This window comes from Octopus sinensis, linkage group LG13 (assembly GCF_006345805.1).
Source record: "Octopus sinensis linkage group LG13, ASM634580v1, whole genome shotgun sequence".
Classification (NCBI taxonomy): domain Eukaryota; kingdom Metazoa; phylum Mollusca; class Cephalopoda; order Octopoda; family Octopodidae; genus Octopus; species Octopus sinensis.
The window spans coordinates 61,728,204-61,753,339 of record NC_043009.1 but is presented as its reverse complement, the minus strand read 5'-3'; the positions used below and the strand labels follow the sequence as shown (position 1 = coordinate 61,753,339).

Genomic DNA, 25,136 nt, shown 5'->3' with positions numbered 1-25,136 from the left:
ATATATATGTATGTATATATATAGACTGACTGACTATGTGGACTATCTATTTTGGCCAGGAAACAAGATCAGCTGCTGAATTCAGTTGATTCTTACCAATTACACAAAATTCCACAATCCTAGGATATAATTAAAATCACTAAGTTATCACTGAGCCGTCATTGAGATGCCACAATTACTAGATTCTGCCACTAAGACAGGCTCAGGATTTTATTGATTGCTATAATAGAAGTTAAGTTGCTAGTATAAGTTGTCAACGGCTTTTAATGTTACAGATTTTCGATAGAAATTAGAACCAACACTGATCTGTTATGACATTTTGTATACAAATACGCCCATGTAAACGATGCGATTGAGGATAGAAAAATGGGTGATGGGTGTAGAAGCATATTTCTGGAGTTCTTGCTCCTTCTTCAGCATCAAGTAGGTGCAGGAGTGACTGTGTGGTAAGTAGTTTGCTTACCAACCACATGGTTCCGGGTTCAGTCCCAATGCATGACACCTTGGGCAAGTGTCTTCTGCTATAGCCTCGGGCCAACCAAAGCCTTGTGAGTGGATTTGGTAGATGGAAACTGAAAGAAGCTTGTCATATATATTTATGTATATATATATATATATATATATATATATATGTATATATATATATGTATGTATGTGTGTGTGTGTGTATATGTTTGTGTGTCTGTGTTTGTCCCCCCAACATCGCTTGACAACTGATGCTGGTGTGTTTACGTCCCCGTAACTTAGCAGTTCGGCTAAAGAGACCAATAGAATAAGTACTGGTCTTACAAAGAATAAGTCCTAGGGTCGATTTGCTCGACTCAAGGCAGTGCTCCAGCATGGCCACAGTCAAATGACTGAAACAAGTAAAAGAGTAAAGCGTACTGTAAGTGCCAGCAGTGTACTAGGATTGGTTCAGTGATGGCACTCCTGCTTTGCAAATTTATAGCCTTGTGACACAGCTAAAAATCAACAATTATACCAACAACAATGTTCTTTCCAAGGTACAATGTGTACTTGCTACACAAGCAGTGCATAACTGGTATTGATCTCTCTACAAACAATTAAACACATTTGTTTGGATCAAATGCATGGATCATAAATTTATAGTATAAATAGACCAAATTTAGTACTCTGTTATCTACACTGCCACTTTGAGATTACAAAGCTGTATGTAAATTTAAATCAACATACAATACACACAAAAGTCATTTAAATTTTTTCCAGTTTTATATATATATTCAAAGTAATTAATGTATACATAGTTTGTCATTTGGAAAAAAATTTATACATTGAATTGTTCTTTGTGTTTGTAAAGTATTGAAAATTAGAATTGTTGCCTGGCAATGCAAAGAATTTCTACAGAGCATACAGTTCATTTACTTCAGCAGACTTTGCTGCTTCAAAGTTAACATCAGACATGGAAATATTTTGTGTCAGAATTTGTAATTAAACTGAAGCTGTCAATCATTGTTCGTGGAAACTCACTAAACTTCTCATCTTCAGCCATTTTTAAAGCATTACAGAATATTCATAAGATGTTAAGCCTCCACTACAAGAGTATCCTCTTGAGAAGAGTATCTATGGAAACTTGATTATCTGGTCAGCTAATTTCCACTGCCATACACTTCTTAATTTTGATTTTAATCCAAAATAATGGCCTCATCAAAACTAAGAATAGTTATGTCTAACATTATGTTAAACTATTGGGTCATCCCGTAAATAATGTGGGTTTTTTTAACTGCATGAACTAAAAGTCAGAGGGGGACAGGATAAACTACCTCCATCAGCTTGCAATAAAAGCAAAACTATAATAAAAGTGACAAAGGAGCATATTTGACATACTTTGCTTTGAGTTCAATAAAGGCAACAATGCAATGGAAAGTGTGAGGAATATTAATGCAGTACATGGGGATCAGACAATAAACGTAAGCCAGTATGGATCATAAATTTATAGTATAAATAGACCAAATAGACCATAACAGTAGTTCCAGAAATTCTGAGCTGGAAATTACAGCCTAGAAGACAAGCCATGTCATGGAAGATCTGTAGAGCTCAACAAGGACGGCCTGCAAATCCTGGTGGAACAAAATCCCACCATAACTGTTGAACTAGCAGAGAAGCTTGGATTTGGTCATGCAGCCATTCATCGACACCTGCATGCCATTAGAAAAGTCAGCAAATTAGGTCAGTGGGTTCCCCACAAACTTTCTGAGTCTAATCACATGCAGAGAGTGAATGTGTGCTCTTCTTTGCTGTCACGTCTTATGAATGAACCATTTTTGGACCAAATGGTGAGTGGTGACAAGAAATGGGTTCTCTATAAAAATGTCAAGTGCCAAAGACAGTGGGTAGGAAAAGGAGAAATACCAGCATCCCAGGCTAAAGATCTTCACCCATGTCAGGTGTTGTTATCTGTTTGGTGGGATATGAAAGGTTTAGTCTACTTTGAACATTTAAACCCAAACCAAATGATAACAAAGGAGATCTAATGTGAGCAGATGGAGTGGCTTAAGTCAGCACTAGAAGAAAACCGACCATCTTTGGTTTCAAGATAAAAGGTGTTCTTCCATCAGGATAATGCTCAGCCACACACAGCAAGGATGACATTCCAAAGGCTGGAGCAGAGTGAATGGGAAACGATGCCCCACCCACCATATTCGCCAGACATTACCCAATCAGATTATCATTTATTTTGCATTCTTCAAAATCATTTGGACAGAAAATATATGAATTCTGTAGAAAAGGTCAGAACAATACTGGAGGATTATTTTTTTGTTACGGATAAGTGAATATTGGAAGAGGGGCCTTGCAAGTCTACCTGATAGATGGAAGAGTATTGTAGAAAATGAAGGAGAGTATATTTTAGATTAAAAAAGAACTTTGTTTATCTTAATTTTGAAAAATAAAAGAAGTATAAAAAACCCACATTATTTATGAGATGACCCAATATATATAGTGTGATAATGATGTTCTTGTCTAGACTTCTTTCTAGCATCCAGTGTATATAGTTAGACTATTCACTCATATCTTGAACACAAATCTCCAGTATCAGAATCATGCTCTTGAGGTCCTTAAAAGAATCTATTAAGATTTGTATCCATTGTTCTCCTGCCTTTGAAAATAAATTTTAGATTCCTTCTCAGGTTGTTAAGTGTAGAAAGAACCAGGCCACATCTCTAAATAGTCTATTTTTAGTTTGGTTGCACAGGGATAATATCATGTTAGGTGGTTCAAGCATTGAAGGCATCTCTACATGGTTCTTCGACTTGCTAGAAATAGCAGCCAGATTTCCTTTAAATTAAACCCCGCTATTTTTAACAGAGATAGTTCTAGATAGCCAAGGCTAGAATGCCTCTGATCATCAGTTTGTTCAAACAGGGCTAACCTGACATTAAACAATAACCTTATAGAATGTGAGCTGAAAGCTATGACAATTGATCTACCATATAAACAGTCAATTTAAGATCTTATCCTTTCTATCTCTTACTTCTAGCTACTTCTATTTCTCTTTCTGTTTCATTGATCCTTGACAGGGCTTGAACCACAAACCAATAGGTTATAGATTTGTTACTAACAACTGCCAATTCTGGTACCCTTACCTTTCAATAACTTGAATGTTAATTTTCATCTTAAATAAATGTTGAGGATGTGGATGCCTGAATTCTAATGTGCTCTGTAGTTAGTCTGCAGTTAGTAGCATTCAAGAATAGCTACCTCTTTCTTGTAGCTCACTCCTGCTGACGGTTGACATGGGAGATATGGGAAGGGTAGACCTTACTTAGACTCACCATGGATGGCAAGAGTGAGATACGTTGCCACTCCTACCTCTACAAACATGTCACATTTATAATTCACAGTAAATTCATTGTGGGATAATTACATCACATTGTCTGGAATTAGATTAGCTAGTAAGTCCATTGCAAACCAATACATGATTGGTCAGTATCCACAAAGTAAATACATTACTAAACTATGAAGATTTTTTGTCTTTTTAATTTGCAAAATTAAATGCATCACATTTCCTTAATATCATCATTGCCATCATTTAACATCCATTTTCCATGCTGCCTTGGGTTGGACGGTTTGACAGGAGCCAGCCAACCAGAGAGCTGCACCAGGCTCCATTTGTTTTTGTTCTGGCAGGATTTCTACAGCTGGATGCCCTTCCTAATGCCAATGTCTTTACAGAGTGTACTGGGTGCTTTTTACATGGCACCAGCACCAGTGCTTTAATGTGGCACTAGTGCTTTAACGTGGCACCAGTGCTTTAACATGGCACCAGTGCTTTAACGTGGGACCAGCATGGATGCTTTATACATGGTACCAATACAGGTGCTTTTTATGTGGCACTGGAACAATGTAAAAGAAATTCAAAGACAAAAATTTCTTTTCGTTATTGAAAGATGCATAATGGTTGTACAGATAGATTTGCATTGTCAATGAAAATCAAAGTCAAAAAGTACTGAATTATTTAAGATACATTGCTCATAATTTGTCTTTTTATTATCTTTTTATTGTGTGTGATACTTAAAAAAAATTTTTTTTTAAGGCACAGGCATTTGGGTGTTTGGTCAAAAAGCTTACTTTGCAGCCATGTGATTTTGGGTTCAGTCCCACTACACAGTACCTTGGAACAAATGTCCAATGCTTTGTGAGTGAATTTGGTAGACAGAAACTGTGGGAAGCCTGTTGTGTGTGGATACATACAAACATACATACATGTGTGTTTGTCCGCTTCAAACAATAAGTTCTAGAGTTGATTTGCTCTCGTCAAAGCAGTGAGTGCTCCAACATGACCACAGTCCAATGACTGAAATCAGTAAAAAGATAAAAGATTATATATTAAGTGAAGGCAGCAAGCTGGCAGAATCATAACCACACCAGGAATAATTCCTGCTCTGAGTTCAAATTTCACTGAGATCAACTTTGCCTTTCGTCCTTTCAAGGTCGATAAAATAAGTATGAGTTGAACACTGGGGTCAATGTAATCAGATTCCCCCTCCCTCAGAACTTCTGTCCTTGTGCCAAAATTAGAAAGACCCATAAATTGAACAAGAGCACTCAGAGAATGCAAACCTCCACCAAGGCAACACTAACATCCTCTCAACGATTAGCTGCAGATGATTTTTTTAAATGAAAATATCTGAAATAAACTCGACTGCTCTCACAAACAATAATACTAAATATGAACCTGACTGCTCTCAAAAATTAAATTAAAAAACAGGAAAGATAATCCAGAATCCTGGTCCCAAAATCTAATCAGTTCGTGCCAGCCACAAGGCCAAACGTCTCTGACAGTTTCATCCAAATCCATCCAGCAGTTCTTGAGATATCTTGTCCATGGACAAACAAACAAACTAACACAACTGAAAATAATACCTCTGCCGTTGCTAAGGCAGAGATAATAAATTCAATATTAATGATTTTTGTTTTTGAATTTCTTCTTGTTAATAAAATGCAATATATTTAGTCTCTGAATAAAAGCTTTAAATAATGTTTTGTGATGTGTTTATTCAGTGAATATCTAAAAAAAATGACAATGAATTTACCAATAATGTTACTTGCTCACAATGTAACTACTTCACATTGAAATTACAGACAATGTATTCTGTGCTGTGTAATTAACCATGAGGCATTTATAACGATGATTATACTGGACAAGTACATTTTAATACTGACACAAACAAGTAATAAATACTTTATACCAATATAACAATTTTCATTATTACATGTACACACACATACACACACACACATGATACACATATACATGTACACACATACACGCTCACAAATACACACAGCATATATGCATGTGTACACACAAAGGCTGTGAATCTCCTTGTTTTTTTCTGTTCCTCACTCCCTTCCCTCAATATTGTTCTAACACTTTTGTTGATTGAAGCTTTCCACACCTGTTACTTATCCATATCATGTGTTTGTTATGTTAATATTATTACTAATACAAGTATTCAAATCCTACCAAGGTCGACTTTGCCTTTCATCCTTTTGGAGGTTGATAAAATAAGTACCAGTCAAATCTGGGGGTCAATATAATTGACTGTTGCCTTCCACCAAAATTTCCCTGGTCTTGTGTTCATGTAAGAATTTCTGGCCTTGTGTTCATGTGTTACTGATTTTAACTAATCAAACTTTACTAATATAAACCTATTTAACCAATCTATATTTGATTATTTGCTCTAATTAATCTTTGTTTTGTATTTTTTACCAAATTAAAAAAAGACAAGATGCATATATACAGGGTGTGATAAATAAATTATCATCTAAATTCCGCAAAAATGAAAATAACACTGACATTTCACTTTAACAGATATATTTACCAAAATTACATAAAAATGTCTTGAAATACTAAAGAGTAAATTTATTCAATAAAATTGCCATTGGCTTCAATCACAGCCCCCAGACAACTTCAGAATCTCTTGCGACTCTTCTGAACAGTCTCCTTGTTTAAGTTGGTGAATGCTGCCATAATCCTTGCCTTCAGTTCATCTTTGGTGTTACAAGGAGTTTTGTTGGTCTCTCGCTCAACTGTGCCCCCACACATAATAACCAAGGGGGTTGCAGTCTGAAGAGTTAGGTGGCCAGATGTTAAGGGTGATTAGGTTGCAGAAATTATCTGACAGCCATGACTGGGTTCTCTTGCTTGTGTGGCATAGTGCAGAGTCCTGTTGCCAGACATAGGGTCTTCCAACAGCCACCCTCTTGACCAAGGACAACATTACCTCCTCCAGACACTTGATGTAAGCCTCCGTATTGAGTCTGAGGCCATGTGGGAAGATAATAGCAGCTCAACATCGCTATCACTAGTGATCATTCCAAACACCATGATGTTGACTGGATGTTTGATTTTTATCATTCATGGTACATGCTTTGGGAACTTAGCAAGCCAACGGTTTTTCTGTGTGTCCACCATCTAATACTGGCAGAAATTTTTCTCATCTGAGAAAAACCAAAGCATGTTCAGTTGGAGGGATGCTTGAGTTTGTTCAAAAGCTGTGTAGTGCAGTCTTTTCTCTTGTCCTTGATGGCTTGGAATAAAAAGTGGCCCCTTCTCATCTTGTATGAGAATACTGAATGTCTTCATGCACTACCTGCCTAATAAGAAACTTAGACACGCCCATCTCCCTGGCGATGGACCTGATTGACTTGGAGGGTTTGCTGCCAATCATGGCCTGGACCTCACCAACAAATTCAGGAGTTCTTTTCTTATCAGAATGATCAGAGTGAGTTTTCTGAGCTACCATACCTTCCTATTCACCATTAGACTCATCCAACTCTTTCCAAATCCTCTGCACTGTCCTCAGATTGTCACCCAAACATCCTGAAATGTTTGTATTGGTGCTTCTGGCACCATGCCATTTCTAAATTTCTGGCAGAGTGACTTGTGTCATGGTGCTGGTTTTCTCACAGACAGTGCCCAACTGACCCTACTATACTGTGTAGTCAACAAAATCAAAAACAAACAATGTGCATGCACGAAATTAAAAATATAAAATGGTGACAATTTACCCATTGCATTCTGTATGTATGCATATATATATATATATATTAGATATTACAGGTATTATATATGTGAGATATATGTAATATTAGACATTACAACATTGTGTAATTGCAATGTGAACATATATATATACATTTATATGTATGTGTATATATGTTTGTTTTTTTTATTTGTTCGTGTATTTTTCAAAGTTAATTATTAAATTTTTAATCAGATAACAAACAAAATATTTTGCTGTATTTGCTCCCTTTATATTCTGAATTCAAATCCTGCTGAGGTTGACTTTGCCCTTCTTTTTTCTATTTATTTCTAAATAACCCCCAGTGACATATTGAATTGGCAATTTTATCAACTATCCTCTTCCTCACTAATTTTGAAAATCTCTTGCCACAATTATTCGCTTACTCACTGAAAATTAGCTATTTGGATTCTGGGTAAATAAAATTCTGTTAATTCTCTCCGGGCGTTTACTAACTGTAGCTGAAGCTTCTGTGCGAAGGCAGATTTTCTCCTGCCTGAGGATGAAGTTTTAATAGACATCATTAAAAGTATCAGCTATTTCATACAATCTTAAAATAATTACTGGCAATAAATCGGTTAATTATTTAATGTCTTTTTGTGAGGTGTGGAAGGGTTTGATATGTTGAATTCATGGAGAGCAAAGCTTAGAATCTTCATTCCTGCAGAAAATGAGCTTACCAAATTCTTTTATGAATTCTTCTATCAAAAATTTTTTCTCTTTGTAGACCATCATCAGTTTCTTCAAATTCCCAATTTTACTGTTATTTTTCCAACAGAAAATAACTTTGTCTAGCAGAATCAATAGAACATCAGACCAAATATTTTGCAGTATTTAGTCTCTTCTCTTTATGTTCTGAGTTCATATTCTACCAGTATCCACTTGAAGCTTTCATCATTCTGTGAGAAGGTTGATAAAATAAAGTACTAGCCAAGTATGTAGATCGATTAAATTGGCTATAGTGCTTCCAAAAGATGAACTTAATCATTCCCTGAGCAATACAGTCACTTGAGTATTGATAAACGAAAAGGAACAAAGCAAGAATGATACAAAACTCTTCTTCTGTGCAGGCAGAAAAGTGCCTGAAAAGTCTGCCAGTGCCATTTGGTAATCAGAAAAGGGAAACATTATTGCTCCATGGAAGATTTGTTCCAAAGTAAGAAAGGAGTAGAGAAGTATTCTACTAACCCATATCTTTAAGGAATTTTATCCGATTCCTGCTTGTACAAGTCATTGTTCTACCAAATAATGTGGCACCAAACTTTGAGCAATGGATTTTAGTGGTGATGGTAGAATAACATGAGGAGTAATAGACAATTGGTTTTCTTCCCATGAGAAATGCCTGGAAATTCAACTGGGGAGTTTAAATTTTCCAGAACTTTTCCATGTTGAAAGTATACAAAACATGATGGTAATAGTTGTAGCAGGCAGAAAGCCAGGGTGTTTTAATTGTGATGCTGCTAACCATCTTAAACCTTTTTGCCATTGTAAAGCAGCAGCTACAAAACAAAATGGTGCTGCTACCAACATCGGTAACAACTCCACAGCAACAACAGCAAAATCAACAAAAACAAACAGGTGAAAACACAATCTCCTTTGTGGCTCCCACAGCTGTGGCTGAGAAATATCCTTTCTCAAACAACAAATTAGTATGAAATTCCCATAAAAATGCCATTGCTTTCGGTTTTTTTTTTTTTTTTTTGCATTTTTCAAAACCTCCCATCTGACAAAGTTGAATCAGAAAATTTCCCTAAGTAGAGAAAATTCTCCAGCACTTGAAAGGATGGCAGACCTTAATTCACAAAGAAGGGTGTGAAAATGACAAATCTGCCTGCTGATGGTAACAACACAAAAAAGAACAGCAAAAGCACACCATCAAAAACAACAACCACTCCTCAACTTCATTTCTGTTTGTACGAACAAAGTGTTGATGGAGCTCATATTATATAGAAGACTTAATAAAAGTAGAAACAGGGGGAATGGGATAGAAATATTCCTTTTAAAAACTGCAAAGGACATGCTTCTGATGAAAACCCACCATCAGGAGCATATGAAATTATGAAGGAAAAATTTGCAATGGATATAGCAATGTTCAAAAGAACCCCAACCTTCAAAATGCTAGAGGTATATTTTAATGAACCTCAAATGCTCAATGCACCCCAACACAAACCATAAGGTAAGTGGACTTCTCTCATCTTCTGCTAAAGCAACATTGCGAGTGGAATGTGTGAACATGGGTCACCTATGGGTTGTTTGGAAACCAGGTCACCTGCTGAGTGACCATAGGTCATTAAATATTGATGTTATAGCCACAAGTGAAACCAGAGTTTCTGAGCCATAAGTCCTCTCATTCCTTCTAAATGTCTATGAGCTTTACACCCTGTGTTTATAGATCAAATTGGATGGCAATGTTGTCCCATAACGATGGAAATCTTCAGCTAAGGATGATCTTTCTAGACCCAAATAGTAAAAAAGGGATTTTAAATGTTTGTAGCAGTTGAAGTTAGTGGCTATTTATGCCCTTTCCAAGTTCCTGAAGAAGTCAGATGGCCAGACTTCTTCAAGTATCTAGAAACTTTCCTAAGAACATCTCACCTATTAGTGTTAGTGAGAGATTGGTATGATCATAGACGCACTTTGAGATTCAATGAGTAGCTGATAGCAGGGGTGGATACGATGGTATTGTATTCATTGGAAATCAGTGTAGTTCACACCATCCTCGAAAAGTACCTCGTGATATCATGGACATGCATTAACTGGGATATGGCAATGGGTGTGCAGTTTGGTGCTTAGATTAGCAAGAACATTGGAGATGGGTTCTTCTAAGGTGCTCAAGGGCTGGTTTACTACAGCTTTCCAAGTGGATAAAAACTGAGAAGAGGTCACAAGAAGGGTAGCCGTCTGATTCAGAAATGAAATGAAAGGAAGCCGTGCCTGAAAGTTTGAGCAGAAGTGGAAAATGTCCACATTGCTCTGTTGGTATGCCTGACCATCACACCTATATGTTCCAGATAAAATGTAATTGTGAATGAGATGGATTCCACAAGTGAAGAAGTCTATTTGCTGCTAACCCCTAGTCTAGGGTATATCTTTCAGTGCCTCGATCAATAATGTGCACACACGCTCAGAGACTGCATAATTTGCAGAGGTACCATTTGGAAGATATGTCCTTCAGCGCATTGTCTTTTCTCATGAGTGCAGACCAAGATTAGGTGCCTTATATTTGCAATGTTGCCAGCTGCTCATTGCATACTGTTAGTGGTGCAATATGGTTTCTGAAAAGCTCATGCAAATAGGTCTTGTCCACTCTCTCTCTCTCAGATAATTCCTGTATCATATAGACTTCTGATGATGTTTACAGCAAAAGTCTATTCCAACATTTTTGGGAGATGAACTCCCTTAAAGTCTTCCTTCTCTGCTTTCTTGTGCTTTTCATAAACTTGTTGTTCCTATTTACAACAGTATAGTTGAGGAAGAGTGATTTTCATATGTTTGGATGAGGATGTTGCTGCAGTTGTCAGTTTTATTGCTTCATTTGATATTTTTGCAGTGATGGTTGTTGTTTTGCCTATTTGTTTGACTGTTGTTACTTTTGCTGATGTGATTGTGGGTTTACATAGTACCTTCATTGGTCAGGATTGACCATGCATCTATGCATGTACATGCAAACTTGGGCACCTTTTTTTTATATTTGAGGAATACTGGAAAATGCCCACGCATTGCAAGTCTCCCCCACTTCACAACATCAATGTTTATCCAAGGAAAGGCCATCAACTTGGGCCGATGCAGCTTGGCTCCAGTGCTGTCGTGAGTGTTGTTGTCAATATGCAAGAGCCGGAACAGATATTACAAGGTGTCTCACGTAACACTCAAACAGGCCCACCAACTATTGCCCTAAATTGGTGATTATTTTTACTGACCCCCCAAAACCATGAAATACAAAAGTGACCTCAGCAGGACTTGAACTCAGAATGTAGAGAGCTGGAACAAATATCACAAGGGATTCTATGCAATGTTCTGACTCTACCAGTTTTCCATTTTCTGGGTTTCACTATTGTCGTTTCTTCAGTTGATTTTGCTGTGGTGGTTGTTGCACTGTGAGTTTTGTTTTTATTGCTGTTTTTGTTCTGGCAGTGTGGTGGTGGTAGTAGTGGTGGATGGTCAACATCTCAAGCCTTCATCATTGTACCAGTGTTGCTGTTTTACATCTTCCTCTGTGATTTTTTTCCCATGCTCCCTTTCTCATCTCCTTGTTTATTAACCAAATGTCAAAGAAGGAGAAGAACAGCAACATGTATATATACTTCTGTATGGTTTTTGCTTTATATTTTGTCAGTATTCTCTGTCTATTTTTGGGTGGGTGTTGTTCAGTGACTTTTTGGTTGAAGTGACATTGGTATGGCCTGAAGCTAAAGGTTGTTGCTGTGGTGATGGTTGTTGTTGTTTGAAATGGTTGTGCTGATGTTATTTCCACTGTTGTGGTTGCTGTGTTTGTGTTACAGGTGCTGGCTGCAAAAGTGAGGGGAGGGATCACACATTTTTCTCCACTTCAGGGCAGAAGGCCCTCAAGAAGTTACCATAGTATTCACAATTGGGTGGGTTCCCTGTCCTCCATGCCACTCTTGAAGCCAATGAGGTTAAGGACCCTTGACCAATTCACCTAAAAGGTCGATCTGGTAGGGGCCACTCTTCCATGCTCCTCCACCATCATCACCAACTGAACCAGCTCTAGTAACACTTCCAGTTGTGTAATCCTGGATGTTCATCCACCTCGGTACATTGGGAACAGACGAAATTCATCCATTGTACATGTGACTGGAAATTTTCTTCATCTCCTCTTCTCTGTGGCATGGGAACTGCACTACATTGTAGTGTCTTTTTTCATGGTCCATATGATGTCATGTACCTCTTTGAGGTACTTTTACCTTATGCCAGTATAAAATACTGCCCTTTACAAAGTTTCTTGGAGACACACATGCAAGTCATCTTTCTCCTCTCCTCCTCCAGTGTCCCCTCAGTCTCACAATATTCCTTCCAGCACTTGGTTTTTAATTTCCTAGGGTGTTCTTTTCAAGAACCTGTTATATGCACAAATGATCACTTTTTGAGAGATTTTCAAGTGTCATTGGCATGTTCTTGGTGCTGGTATTGTTTACAGTGGAAGTATTGTTGTTGCTATTGTTAGTGTTTTAGTGTTTCATCTATTGATGATGCTAAAATGCCTCCTTAACTCTTGATTGTCATCATTGCCCACACTCTCTCCAGCATATCTAGAGCAGGTGTCACTGATGACAGTAGTGGAAGCTTAGCCATTTTCATGTTGCTGCTATTGTCACAGATTACTGCTGTGGAAGCAGGCAGGTTTCCATGGTTTTTTCTTCTCCTCTCTGTTGTTTAACTGAAGAGGAATTGACGAATTTTCCATCCAATTTTGTTATTCTTTGCTCTTTCATGGCCATCTTGTATGCCACAAAGAGAAAAAAAGGATGCTGTGTTAAACTGGATGTTTTCTGAAAAAGAATTTTTGAAACTTTAGTAAAATGTCACCTCAGTAGGAACCAGAACAATTAGCCAGTGCACTGGACTTGTAACAAGATAGAGCACTTTTAAGGAGAAATCAATACTTTAAAGGAGCAATATCAGCAACAAGTTTATCAGTTCCATGAAGTGATAAAAATGTATAATCCACTTTCAGTAGATAATAATGATAATAATTATAATAATAGAATACATCTTGTATCATAAAAGTGGTTTGAAAGTCATGTTGAGATATACGTTTATGTACTAAAACAGTGCAGGAAAAACAATAGAATATAACTCAAAGAAGTTAAAACTTTAGTGAAACAATCAAAAGCAACCCATCACAAAAGGGTGAGAAGCTGGTACTCAGTACTTTCGAAATTGCTTATGGACATCTTTAGTTTTTACCAAACAAGAAGGATCTCACATCCTTTTTGGCAGTTCAATTTTAGATATTGGAATCCTATTGGTGTACATTTTCCTTCTAGTATTGATGTTTGATGTATCCATCACAGATTCCCTCTCCAATCAACGCAGTATCCTTCTTGTCCTCCATAAGGTCATTTTTGGCTCTTGCATGGCCATACACACACACACACACATATTTCAAGTTTTTGTTCATGGTACTACGCTGTATCAGCCTTGCTTTTACTTCAGACATGATCAAAAAGCTTCTTCCATGCATGTACAGCTGCTTGTTACCCATAAAAAGATTTTGCTTATTAAACAAAAAAACTTTTCAAATGCAGAAACCCATATCCAGCCTTTGCTGATGAAGCTTGTCATCATGTGTGTATATATATATATATATATATATATAATGCGTATTATATTTGTTGTCTCCTATGAAAGAGAATTAGGAAATACATAATTTATTTTGAGATTGTTTATTTTATGAAGCATATAATTCTTGAGATGATGTAGTTTATGTATTTATTACTGAAGGTGCAGTCTGAGGAGAGAACATCTTTGAAAGCTATATTCTTTTTTGTACACTTTTCCTTTCTTTGTCCTTGAGATGTTATCCGCTATTTATATCTTTAGGTCAAGAAGTAAATATTATCTATGGAACAAAATCAAAGACATAATCTATTTAAAGTTCTACCTACAGTTTTGAATATGTTGGTAACACTGTAACAAATATTAATATACTGTACTACATGTATATTTTTTATCAGTGAGCTGCTCAACTGATCTGTGATTTCTAAAAAAATCTATCAGTCTTACAAATAACATAAATGTATTTACAATAGATTATGCCTCCATGTTTGCTCCTCTGCATGCTTTATTCCTCAAACAATGTTGGATATTTTTCTTGTACAAACTAGCAGTACTCTTGGAAATTCTACAATTATTTGAAATCTATAAAATTTTTTGAAACCTTATGAAGGTGCCATGAAATACATAATTTCATTTGAGAATAGGTTTTTTTCTGAACCGTTTTTGATTTTTGTGATGCTGTAATGTGAAGAGAGAGCATCTCTGAAAATTCTAATTTGTTATATATTTTATCGTTATTACTTTGGGAATTGTTGTCTTATTTTTATATTTGCATCAAGAATTGAATGTATTCTAGAAAGAACTCTGTACAATTGTCTATGAAGAAATACTGGTTCACCTCTCTTTGCATTTTCATTGATATTAAAATTATTGAAAATGTGTTGTAAAATAATGTATACAGAAAATAGCTTTAAGCATTCTTTACTATGGAACAAATTCAAAGACATTATCTACAATGTTATTCTGCTACAGCATGATTATTTTGGTAATGTTTTAACAGATTTTTACATATTTTACTGTAACATTTCATTATATATATATATATATTATAATAATAATAATATGAGAGAATATTATTCCAAACTTACAGGGAAAAATTCTTTCTATATGTAATTTTTCTAAATGTATAATTTAGTTTTTCATTGTTGAATTGATAAAAGGTGTTTTTTTCTAATTTATATATATATAAACACATCTTTAATTGTTGAATTCACCATACAAAGCCAACAGTTGTTTCTGTTGTATTGACATATTTAGATACAGAAAATATCTTTCAAATTAATATATCCAAAAATATATGTTAATATAAATGTAGCTATAAATAATAGCTTATAATACATGTGGTTAAAAGCTCCTTGGATGGAAAATATGGAGAAAGCTGCCTGCCAGCCTCAGACCCCACATCTTTTGTAACACAGACAGACACAGTAGCATAGCCAGGGAGTGGAGGCAATGGGGAGGGTGCAATCTACCCCAGATGATTCTTTTATGGGGGCAGTACCTTTGAGTCTGCTGTACAAGCCTCAAAGGGTGCCAGCTGCCCTACTCTGGCTATATGACTGGATTGACATGATACCAATTACCCTAAAACAGCCTCCCATCTTTCTTCCATTAAATTAAATGCTTTAATTTTACCACTCAGAATATTTTATTACATTTAGAACACAAATGTAGCAGCATCAAGCAATATGTAAATAAGTCTTTATTAATGATACGTCTTGAGGCAAATTCAGCTATATAATAGCTTATAGTACAGTGAATTAAAAACCCTTTAGATGGACAAGTAGTGGAAAGCTGTCCATGGGAATTGAACCACACATCTACTGTTACCCACAGAAGATATGTAGCTCACATCCTGCCAGCAACTTGCTGCCTTTTTTCTTTTCTCTGGATTTTTTTATTTCTTCATATCCAGTGGGATTTTAACCCAGTATATTATATGCTACAAATGTTATGCCAATAACAGGTGGTCATTGTCATTCCATAGTTTATCAATTAATCATCTTATGAATAAATGCCGTGCATATAATAGGTTGTTTCCTAATTTGCTCCTTATTTTATCGGTCAGTTGTCTCATGGATAATATAAATGTTGTGTGCATAAAAGATGTCTTTAATTTTGTTCCATCATTAAGAAAGCATTTGTTTAAAGCATTACGCTCATGCATTGTAGCAGAATAATATTGAAGACTATATTTATATTAAAACTATATATATCTATATGCACACACATATGTATATGTATGTACACAAATACATGTAATTTGACCAAAAATATCTTTTGTAATTGGCTTTCTTTTCATTGTCAATATCCTTCCATGATTGTCTTCTCATCAAATGTTTAGAGATATCTGCCAAAGATAGCCAATATTAATCCAGGTGGAATATACTGTCCTTTTGCAAGCTTTCTCAGCCATTTTTATATAATGGATGAATATATAACGATATATATAAAATCCAACAGTATTATATATATTTGTATGTATGTATATATAATACTATTGGTTTCAATATCGACATGGTTCCCATTCTTATTCAACTTATTTTCCAACAAGATTAACTCTAAGGAAATAGTATATACAATATTTCATTTTCGTATTTGGTTTACAAGATTTTTAATGTGAACTCGTGCGTTGAAACACATTTTGTTGTACCTTAGGAGGGTCATTATGCCAATAATAAACACACACACACACTGGCTCTATTTCACTTCTTTATTTCAATTTGTCAGTTGGTCAACCATTTAACTAATTAACAAATGAAAGTAAAGAAGTGAAATAGAACCAATGCATGTGTTTATGATTGGCATAATGACCCTCTCAAGATACAACAAAACAGTTAATAACATGTCTACAGTAAAATAATGTCTATTTGAGGTAAATAAATATGGTTTTGTCTGACTAATTTCACAATAGAAATGGTGATAAGAGAATTGAAACTTAGCAAGGTGGGGTGTATTCAGTGGTTCACAAAGATGAGGTTGAATTCTGCCAAAATTTTGGTTGACCTTCTGTATTGGAATTCAGAAATAGTCCAATGATGTGTTTCCCTATTGGTAAAAGAAAGGTTTTTTTTTTTTTTTATTATATTCTATTTCTTTTTATTTCAAAGGATTTCTCAAGAAACATTACTTGAAAGGGTATGTTGCTCAGAAATCAGGGAGCCTCTCCAGTTTGTGCTGCTTCTTCTCTGCAGTGAGAGGGGACAGCTTCATTACTGCAAACATGTGATCAGAATGCCTCAGGAAACAATTGCAAGACAGATTCTTCAAGCCAAGCCAAATGGCAGGAAATGTAGGGATAAACCAAGAACAACACCCATAGTCTCAATTGGTCACACTTGAGAATCGAGCCAGAAAGTGTAATGACAGTTGCATCCAATCGGGCCGTATGGAGAAGATGCCTAAGGATTCTAACCCCACAACCCTAACAAGAATAGTGAGCAAAGGTGGATGGCTGGAAGTATTTGTCAGTCATTAGAAGGATGTATTTGGTGATAGGGCTGATGATGTTGAAGTAACTCTTGATCCAATTATGACACCCACCACACACAACATTGATTTTTGTTATCAAGGAACATTTATTTTCCAATAAGTTCACTGATTACTTTGTAATTAGCCTCACTTTTGTTGTGTGACTCCACTAACCCCTTCACAAGGTGATCTACAACACAGGTATTAATTACACAGTTCATACCTATAACACACTGACAGCACTGATCATCAAAGTTATCTGATCATCTGTTAGGCATGGCTGTGGGGTAAGAAGTTTGCTTCCCAACCACATGGTTCCAAGTTCAGTCCCATGGTGTGGCACCTTAAGCAAGTGTTTTCTGTTACAGCCTCAGGCTGACTAAAGCCTTGTGACTGGATTTTAGTAGAGGGAAACTGAAAGAATCCACTCATGTGTGTGTGTGTCTTTGTGTTTGTCGCCCACCACCACTTGACAACCAGCGTTGGGTTGTCTATGTACCCATAACTTAGCAGTTTGGCCAAAGACACTGATAGACTAAGTACAAAGCTTAACAAAAAAATAAGTACCGGGGTCAGTTCATTCAGCTAAAAATTCTTCATTGCCCCAGCATGGCCACAGTCTAATGACTGGAACAAGTAAAGGATTAAACATAAACACCTCGGATAGTTTTGTCCTGGATATGCAATGCCTTAAAGGAGGTACAATTTTGGTTATTAGTATCCAGAACTGATCTGGATCAAAACAAAGATTCGGAGCAATATTTCAGTCTGGTCTTGCACTGCCAAATTGTATATATATATATATTTTAAATAAAAAAAATGTTAAAAAACACGATTTTTTTGTGGCTGTTGCCAGTACCGCCTAACTGGCACGTAAAAGCACCCACTACAGTCTCAGAGTGGTTGGCATTAAGAAGGGCATCCAGCTGTAGAAACTCTGCCAGATCAAGATTGGAGCCTGGTGCAGCCATCTGGTTCACCAGTCCTCAATCAAATTGTCCAACCCACGCTAGCATGGAAAGCGGACGTTAAACAATGATGATGATGATGATGATGATCTTCTATTTACAAAGTCAGTGTCATGGAACCAGTTTTGATTTCTATTTTATGCTGACTCACTCAACTTATTCACCAGACTTCCCCCTGAGGGAAGCATGAACCTCACATAATTTTTATTGTCTCTGACTAATTCCTGTCTACTTTCCAAATACGAAATTATTTGAGGTGGGTGTCTTTTTTGCTGACCCACCCTGCAAATCTTGCTGAATCTTATTTTGATCTGGGATCAACATAATTAACCCCAGTAATTTTTTTGTTTTTTTTAAGTATTGCAAATATATATGGGCATGTGGTAATACAGAGAATGTTTATTCTTATTATTGTGGTGGATGACAGAATTGGTAGAGCACTAGAATATTTAGTTATGTCGCTTTACATCCCAAGTTCAAATCCTATCAAAGTCAACATTTACATCTCATCATCCTAGAGTCCATTGTTTCACTGGTGCTTCACAAAGTATCAGTGAAATCCTGGCGTTGCTATAACTGACTACATTCTGAAAATATGTGTCATACAACAAAACATACAATAATATACCTTCAGTTGAATGTCTATTTAAGGTAAGTATGTCATCAATAATCTCCCAAAGGACCTGAGAGACTTATATGGGGTGGATGTAGGTGTCTTCAAAATAAAGCTGAACCTCTTCCTGTCAGGTGTCCCAGATGAACCAACTTCGTGGCAGGAAGTGCAGATGAGGGCGGCTGCATCAAAAAATCTCATGCACCAAATGTCAATAGCTGAAAAGCATTCGTGAAGTAAAATTATGTAGCAACACCAAATGGCGGTGCCCCAGCATGGCCACAACTGGTGAGCTGAAACTAGATGAAAGTGAAAAAAATGGTTTTGTCTGACCAAGTTCACAATGGAAATGGAGATAATGGAATTAAAAATTAGCAAGCTGAGATCTTCAGTGGTTCACAAAAATGAGGTTGAATTCTGCCAAAATTTTGGTTGACCTTTTATATTGAATGATGCCTATCCCTATTGGTAAAAGAAAGATTGTTTTTATATTTATCTATTTTTATTTCAAAGGATCTTCAGTAACATTACTCAACATTGTTTTGCCAATAACAAACACATGCACTAGTTCTATTTTACTTCTTTGGTTTTGTTTATTAATTGGTTAAATGGTTAACCAATGGACAAATTAGAATAAAGAAGTGCAATATAACCAGTGTGTGTGTATATTTATTATTGGTGTAATGACCCTCCCACAGTTTAACGAAATATGTTTCAACACACAAGTTCACATCTATTACAGAGATCCTTATTCTTACTCTGCTTCTTTCATGTTATATGAACATGATATATAATAGTTCTACACCTTTTCTTTCTCACTTTCAGTTGGACTTCTTTACCTGAACTTTATCCTTTCACTCCCAGCAGCCCACCAAAGTATTGTAACCCCTAAAAGCTAAACCCTTTTTTTCTCAATTTATGTTTTTTTCAGAGCAGTCCTCTCGGATTCTACTCCTCTTCGCAGGTTACCATTTTATTTCATTACCTTTTTTTTTTTTTTTTTGCATGACTTGTTGTTGTAATCGTTATTATTACCACTACTACTATTATTATCATTATTACGTTTTTTTTTTTTTTGGTGTCCCATCAGTAGTCTAGACTTGTGATATTCTTTGTGCTTTTTTTAACCAACCCTAGGCCAAGATACATTATACTTACTCTGTCTTAACAGTGGGCAAGTCAGCTGAAACAGGGCAGCACCTGACTAAATGCTTTCGTTCCCCGCCCCTCAATTTTAAGTTCAGATCCTATTGGGGATGACTTTATTTACCTTCCAACCCTTGAGGGTTCATAGCATAATTACCAAGTACCAGTTATACACTGCGGTTAATTCAGTTGACTACACTGCAGCCACTCCCACAAAAAAAAATTAGATTTGTGAAAAATTATAATAATAATTAATTATTTTCATTTTTATTATTATTATTAAATTTTATTTCTTATGTGCCATGTTAGTTTAGATGAGGTGAATGCCTCTGCTAACCTTACTTTAATCTATGTTAAACTAAACTTGACTTGAGGGAATATGTGCTGTGAGTTATATTGGAGATTTTGGCATTTTGCTGAGACCAAAATACCCAATATTACATCCAAAATTATTACTCAAGAATAGTTGCTTTTCTTTTTCTTTTTTTGGTTTTTGGTTTTTGTATTTTCTATTTTTAAATTTTACCCTTTTAATGTTGCTTAAAAGAAAAAAAAACAACTTAGTTTTTAGTCACTGTTTTTAGTTTTGTAGTTTTAAAACAGTGATTTTTATCTACCATTAGAATTTTAGTCCTTTTGTCTTCCAAAAGAACATTCTCTTGAATATGTTTCTTTTCTTTTATTCTACTTTGTGAACTGTTTTATATTTGGTGGTGGATATTTTATTACATAGTTGATGCTGCTATTTTTACAGCTTGGTGCCCCTTTAGGCAATGAAGAAGCCTCTATGTAGTTGCTTGATCTGCTAGAAATAGCAGACATATCGCCTTCAAATCACATCCTACCTGCTTAGAAAGGGAATGCTACTTCAGGTAACATTGTCATAGATATACTACATGTAAAGATAAGAAAAAAAGGAAAGAAAGAAAAACACAGATGAGCACAGCTTTGACCATCAGTTTGACCACAGCTTTGACCATCAGAGCTGTCCTGGGGCTAAACAATAACAGCAACAGCTTGATTCTTGTCCTGCTTTTAAAGTAGGAATGGAATCTATTATCAATTAGGCAGATGGAGGCAAAGAAGAATATATCATCCTCAACTTGAGAGCAACTGTAGTAAGGTTTGAACTCTTGTCCATGTGGTTTATTATTTAGCACTGCAACCTCTTAGATTGAGTTAGTGCAATCAACAGAATAGAAACTAAAGATGGAGGAAACTGAAGATACTACAACAAGGCAAAGTTTGGTAGTTCTGGATAGAGAAGAGTTATCAATCAAAAAAAAAAGTCAAAAGAAATGAAATTAGATATTTAATTGGTGTTGGTACTCATCCTAAAATTACTCAATAGTTTAGTTTATTTCACAACTGACTATACTTTCATCACTGTACAAAAAAGTCTTTGTATCTCAACTAAAATAAATGCTTATTGACAGGATGTGCAAGTCCTCAAAACTTTATACTATCTGTTCCTGATAGAGCACACATTGTTCATTCATGCTTTCAAGCAGCTATTTCCAGTTTATAGCAGCTGATGCCACTACGTAATATCTTCTATGAAAAATTGCTACTCCTTCCAATCCAATAAGGAAGCTTGGTCTGCTGACTTTAAAGAGAAAGAAGGATACTTTACGTAATGCAGTCTAAGATAGACTCTGTCTGAATATACATATGAACTAGGATATGGTTAACTAAATCATCATCATCATCGTTTAATGTCCGTTTTCCATACTAGCATAGGTTGGACAGTTTGACCGGGGTCTGGGAAGCCAGGAGACTGCACCAGGCTCCAGTCTGATTTGGCAGTGTTTCTACAGCTGGATGCCTTTCCTAATGCCAACCACTCTGTGAGTGTAGTGGGTGCTTTTTACGTGCCACCGGCACAGGGGCCAGAGGAGGCTGGCAAATGGCCACGATTGGTTGGTGCTTTTACGTGTCACCGACACGGATGCCAAAACAAGGGGGTTTTACCATTGATGAACAAAAAATAAATGAAATGGAAAAAAAAGGTTTAACTCCAAAATAAGATACGTTGTTATATAAAACGGTTTGAGATTGGAGGTACATAACCCCTCAATATATAAAGCCCATTGCTAGTAATGTTAACCCTTTCACATTACCCTGTACTGGACGTGATCTATAGTGACAGCTGTTACCTTGTCAGCTTTGCACTGTAAATTGGTTAACACTTTAAGCTAACAGATAAAATCTAAAAGGACATTGTGAAATATCAATGATGAGATCATCTCTAAATAGGAAGATAAATATTGACATATTCACCCAAAGAAGTGAGTTACGTCAATGCTTAAAAATGTCTTAAATAGGGTTATGATTCATACAGATATTTTTTATCAGGAGTTCAGTTCATCAAAAGGAGTTTGTTGCAGTTTTACTTCCATTTCCTCCAGGATGTGCACAATATTCTTGGAATTATGTTTACCAGGATGAAACAAGCCATTGTGATTACTGGGTGTGTAATGTTAGTCTTTATGATAACAAGTATAAAGGAACTGAGGAAAAAATAATGATGATAATAACTGATTATTTAAGGAATCCTGTTTCGTTTTCAGCAAGAAGTGTAAGGCATTAAGGACACATGATGCATATGGAGGATAAGGGTTGGGTAAAGAAATACCAAACAACTTAAATAGAAGGAACTAACAGAAAAAAAAGAGCAGAAAGTGAAAGGAAAATGTGGTAAAAGTTGATCTCAAGGTTGAACCTCATGAAGAAGATGATGCAAGATTACAAGAGGCGAGACATTGTAGGAGAGAAGATTTATTCAATTCATGCAGGCATAGGAAATTAGATGTAGAATATTTTAAAAAAGAACTCATTGAATCAAATAAACTTAGGGCTTCACGACAACATCACTTTCAGGGGACAGTGGTGAGTTTGGGGAGATTTGATTGCCATATAAAATCAACCATGTAACTCCATAACTGCTTGCTTTCTGATTTATGTGTAGTCCCCAGTTTACAGGTTAAAGATGGCTGGTGGGAGGAAGTTATATTCTAACTATGTGGTTCTCGACCATTTTTTGCCTGTGGATCCCTTAGATTCCTATTTCACTCATGTGGACCCTCATAGTCATTTAATGTTTTAAAAAATTCCTATTGTTATTTTTATAATTGAATATTACGAAGAATTGTACACAAAAAATATTAAACTATTTTGTGTATTGTAGAAGTTTAACTAATTTATTGCACATAAACTTGAACAACAGAATCTTATATAGAAGTAAGTTCCTTCTTGAGTCTTATGGACTCATAGGGCTGGTTTCTATGGTGTTTAAATGGCCCATCTGGACAGGACGCCAGTCCATCGCAGCATTACTCATTTTTGTCAGCTGAGTGGACTGGAGCCACATGAAATGAAGTGTTTTGCTCAAGAACACAACCCAGTCCAGAAATCGAAACCACTATCTTACGATCATGAGTTCAGCACCCTAACCACTAAGCCACGTGCCTTCACAATCTTATATGGAACCCCAAGGGCCATGTGGACCCCAGTTGAGAACCACTGGTCTAAGTGAAGACCTGGTTTGAACATTTACAACACAGCAGATTTTACTAAAGCCACCCAAGAGCCAAGTTAATAGATTAAGCCAATCATCCCTGCAAAGCAATGTGTGTGTGTGTGTGTCCCTTACATGGAAAATAGGTATGGATGTGCAACAGGAAGAGCATGCCAAACAATGCCTCAGTAAAATATTTCATCAGCTTGTGCTAGCATCAAAGCACAAATATTGAACTAGTAAATAATGTTTTTATCTACCAAATTCCACTCACAAACAGGGCCAGCCCTAGGGTTGCAGAGGCCCCAGGCAAGCTGAACTTTGGCATGTACAAGCTGATGGTCATGGCCATTTCCTTGTCTTTGTCATGCCCTCCTTGGTGCCCCTTAACACATAGTACCCTGGGTGACTGCCTGAGTTGCCAGTACCTTGAGCCAGCCTGGTCAACCCATGGCTGTAGAAGACTCTCCCCAAAGGTTACATGCAGTGGCATAGAACCTGAAATTGAATTGTGTACTTGTGAAGCAAATGTTTTCTCTACACTGCCAAACCTGTGCCTCAGTGTCCTGGGTCAGAACGGTGTAGTCAGTTTTCAAAACAGATTTACTTGCAATATTGAGCGAGTCATTAAGCTTCCTTGTATGTGTAAGGAAAGGTGGGCTAAGAGTAGAAGAGATAGAAGTACTTCAACCGTGAAAGTAACAGCTGAGAGGTTTGCATTGAGTGACCCATTATATGTCATCTAACAGCTGACTGTAGTTTCCTATATATATATATATAAAAAAAGAGGTGCAGAGAGAAAGAAAAAGAGAGAGCTAAGGTGTGTGTGTACTCTATTGTCAGGTATGATTGTTGTTTGTACAGCACCTCCTCCTCACCCTTGATCTAATTTTATAAAAAAACTGGTAATCAACACCTTGTTATGGTTAAGAAACCTGGTGACAATTGTATAGAGGATTACCAATAAATGAAGGTAGTGTTGCTGTTGTGATTGTGATAGTCATCATCATCATCATCATGGTCATATGGTAACAACAGCTGGGTGGATTGGTCTGATTAACTTAAGTAGGCCTAAGCATGACACAGTTGTAGCCAAGCTGTCAGAAGTACTTGATCCAAGGCCTGACCTGCATTTAAGCGATAATAACAACTGTGCGCTGTAAGCCTGCTTCTTCATAACTGACCAGAGGTGGAAGGATAAGAAGAGAGAGAGAGAGGCTGTACAACAACCAATGAAAACTTGTTTATTCCATCAACATTCCAATTTACTGAGGAAGATTTGGCTGCTATATTAAGGATGGTGCAATAAACTGTGGTGTCGGTGGTGGTGGTGGTGTGGTGGTGGTGGTTGTGGTGATAGTCGTCATCGTGATTGTTTGAAATAATAGGGGGGGTAGTTGTTTGGAGTAGTAGCTGTGGTGGTGGTGGTGGTGGTGGTGGTGGTGGTGGTGGTGGTGGTGGTGGTGGAGGTACTCCTAGTCAGAAATAAGTAATAGTTGTAAAAGTGGAGATAGTAACTGGCATTAATAATGGTTACTAGTATGGATAGTGAAAGTAGCTGAAATGGTGGTGGT

At 36.4% G+C, this 25,136-nt stretch overlaps 1 protein-coding gene and 1 long non-coding RNA gene across 9 annotated transcripts in view; both read left to right on the top strand.

The window, feature by feature from the left end:
• The window catches only part of LOC115218474 (CDK5 and ABL1 enzyme substrate 1-like), a 98,613-nt gene that overhangs the window by 28,931 nt on the left and 44,546 nt on the right, over positions 1-25,136 (top strand). For 4 of the 8 annotated variants that reach the window (XM_036508434.1, XM_036508436.1, XM_029788308.2 and 1 more), the window contains one exon: positions 19,831-19,863. The exons of the other annotated variants lie outside the window; for them this stretch is intronic. In XM_036508434.1, the coding sequence (XP_036364327.1) occupies positions 19,831-19,863 (33 nt within the window). The remainder of the gene's footprint in view (positions 1-19,830; positions 19,864-25,136) is intronic. 8 annotated transcript variants of the gene reach the window in all.
• On the top strand, positions 5,510-7,255 carry LOC118765837. Its single transcript, XR_005001732.1, has 3 exons — positions 5,510-5,519; positions 6,529-6,530; positions 7,026-7,255. It is a non-coding gene; the product is annotated as an uncharacterized LOC118765837 (long non-coding RNA).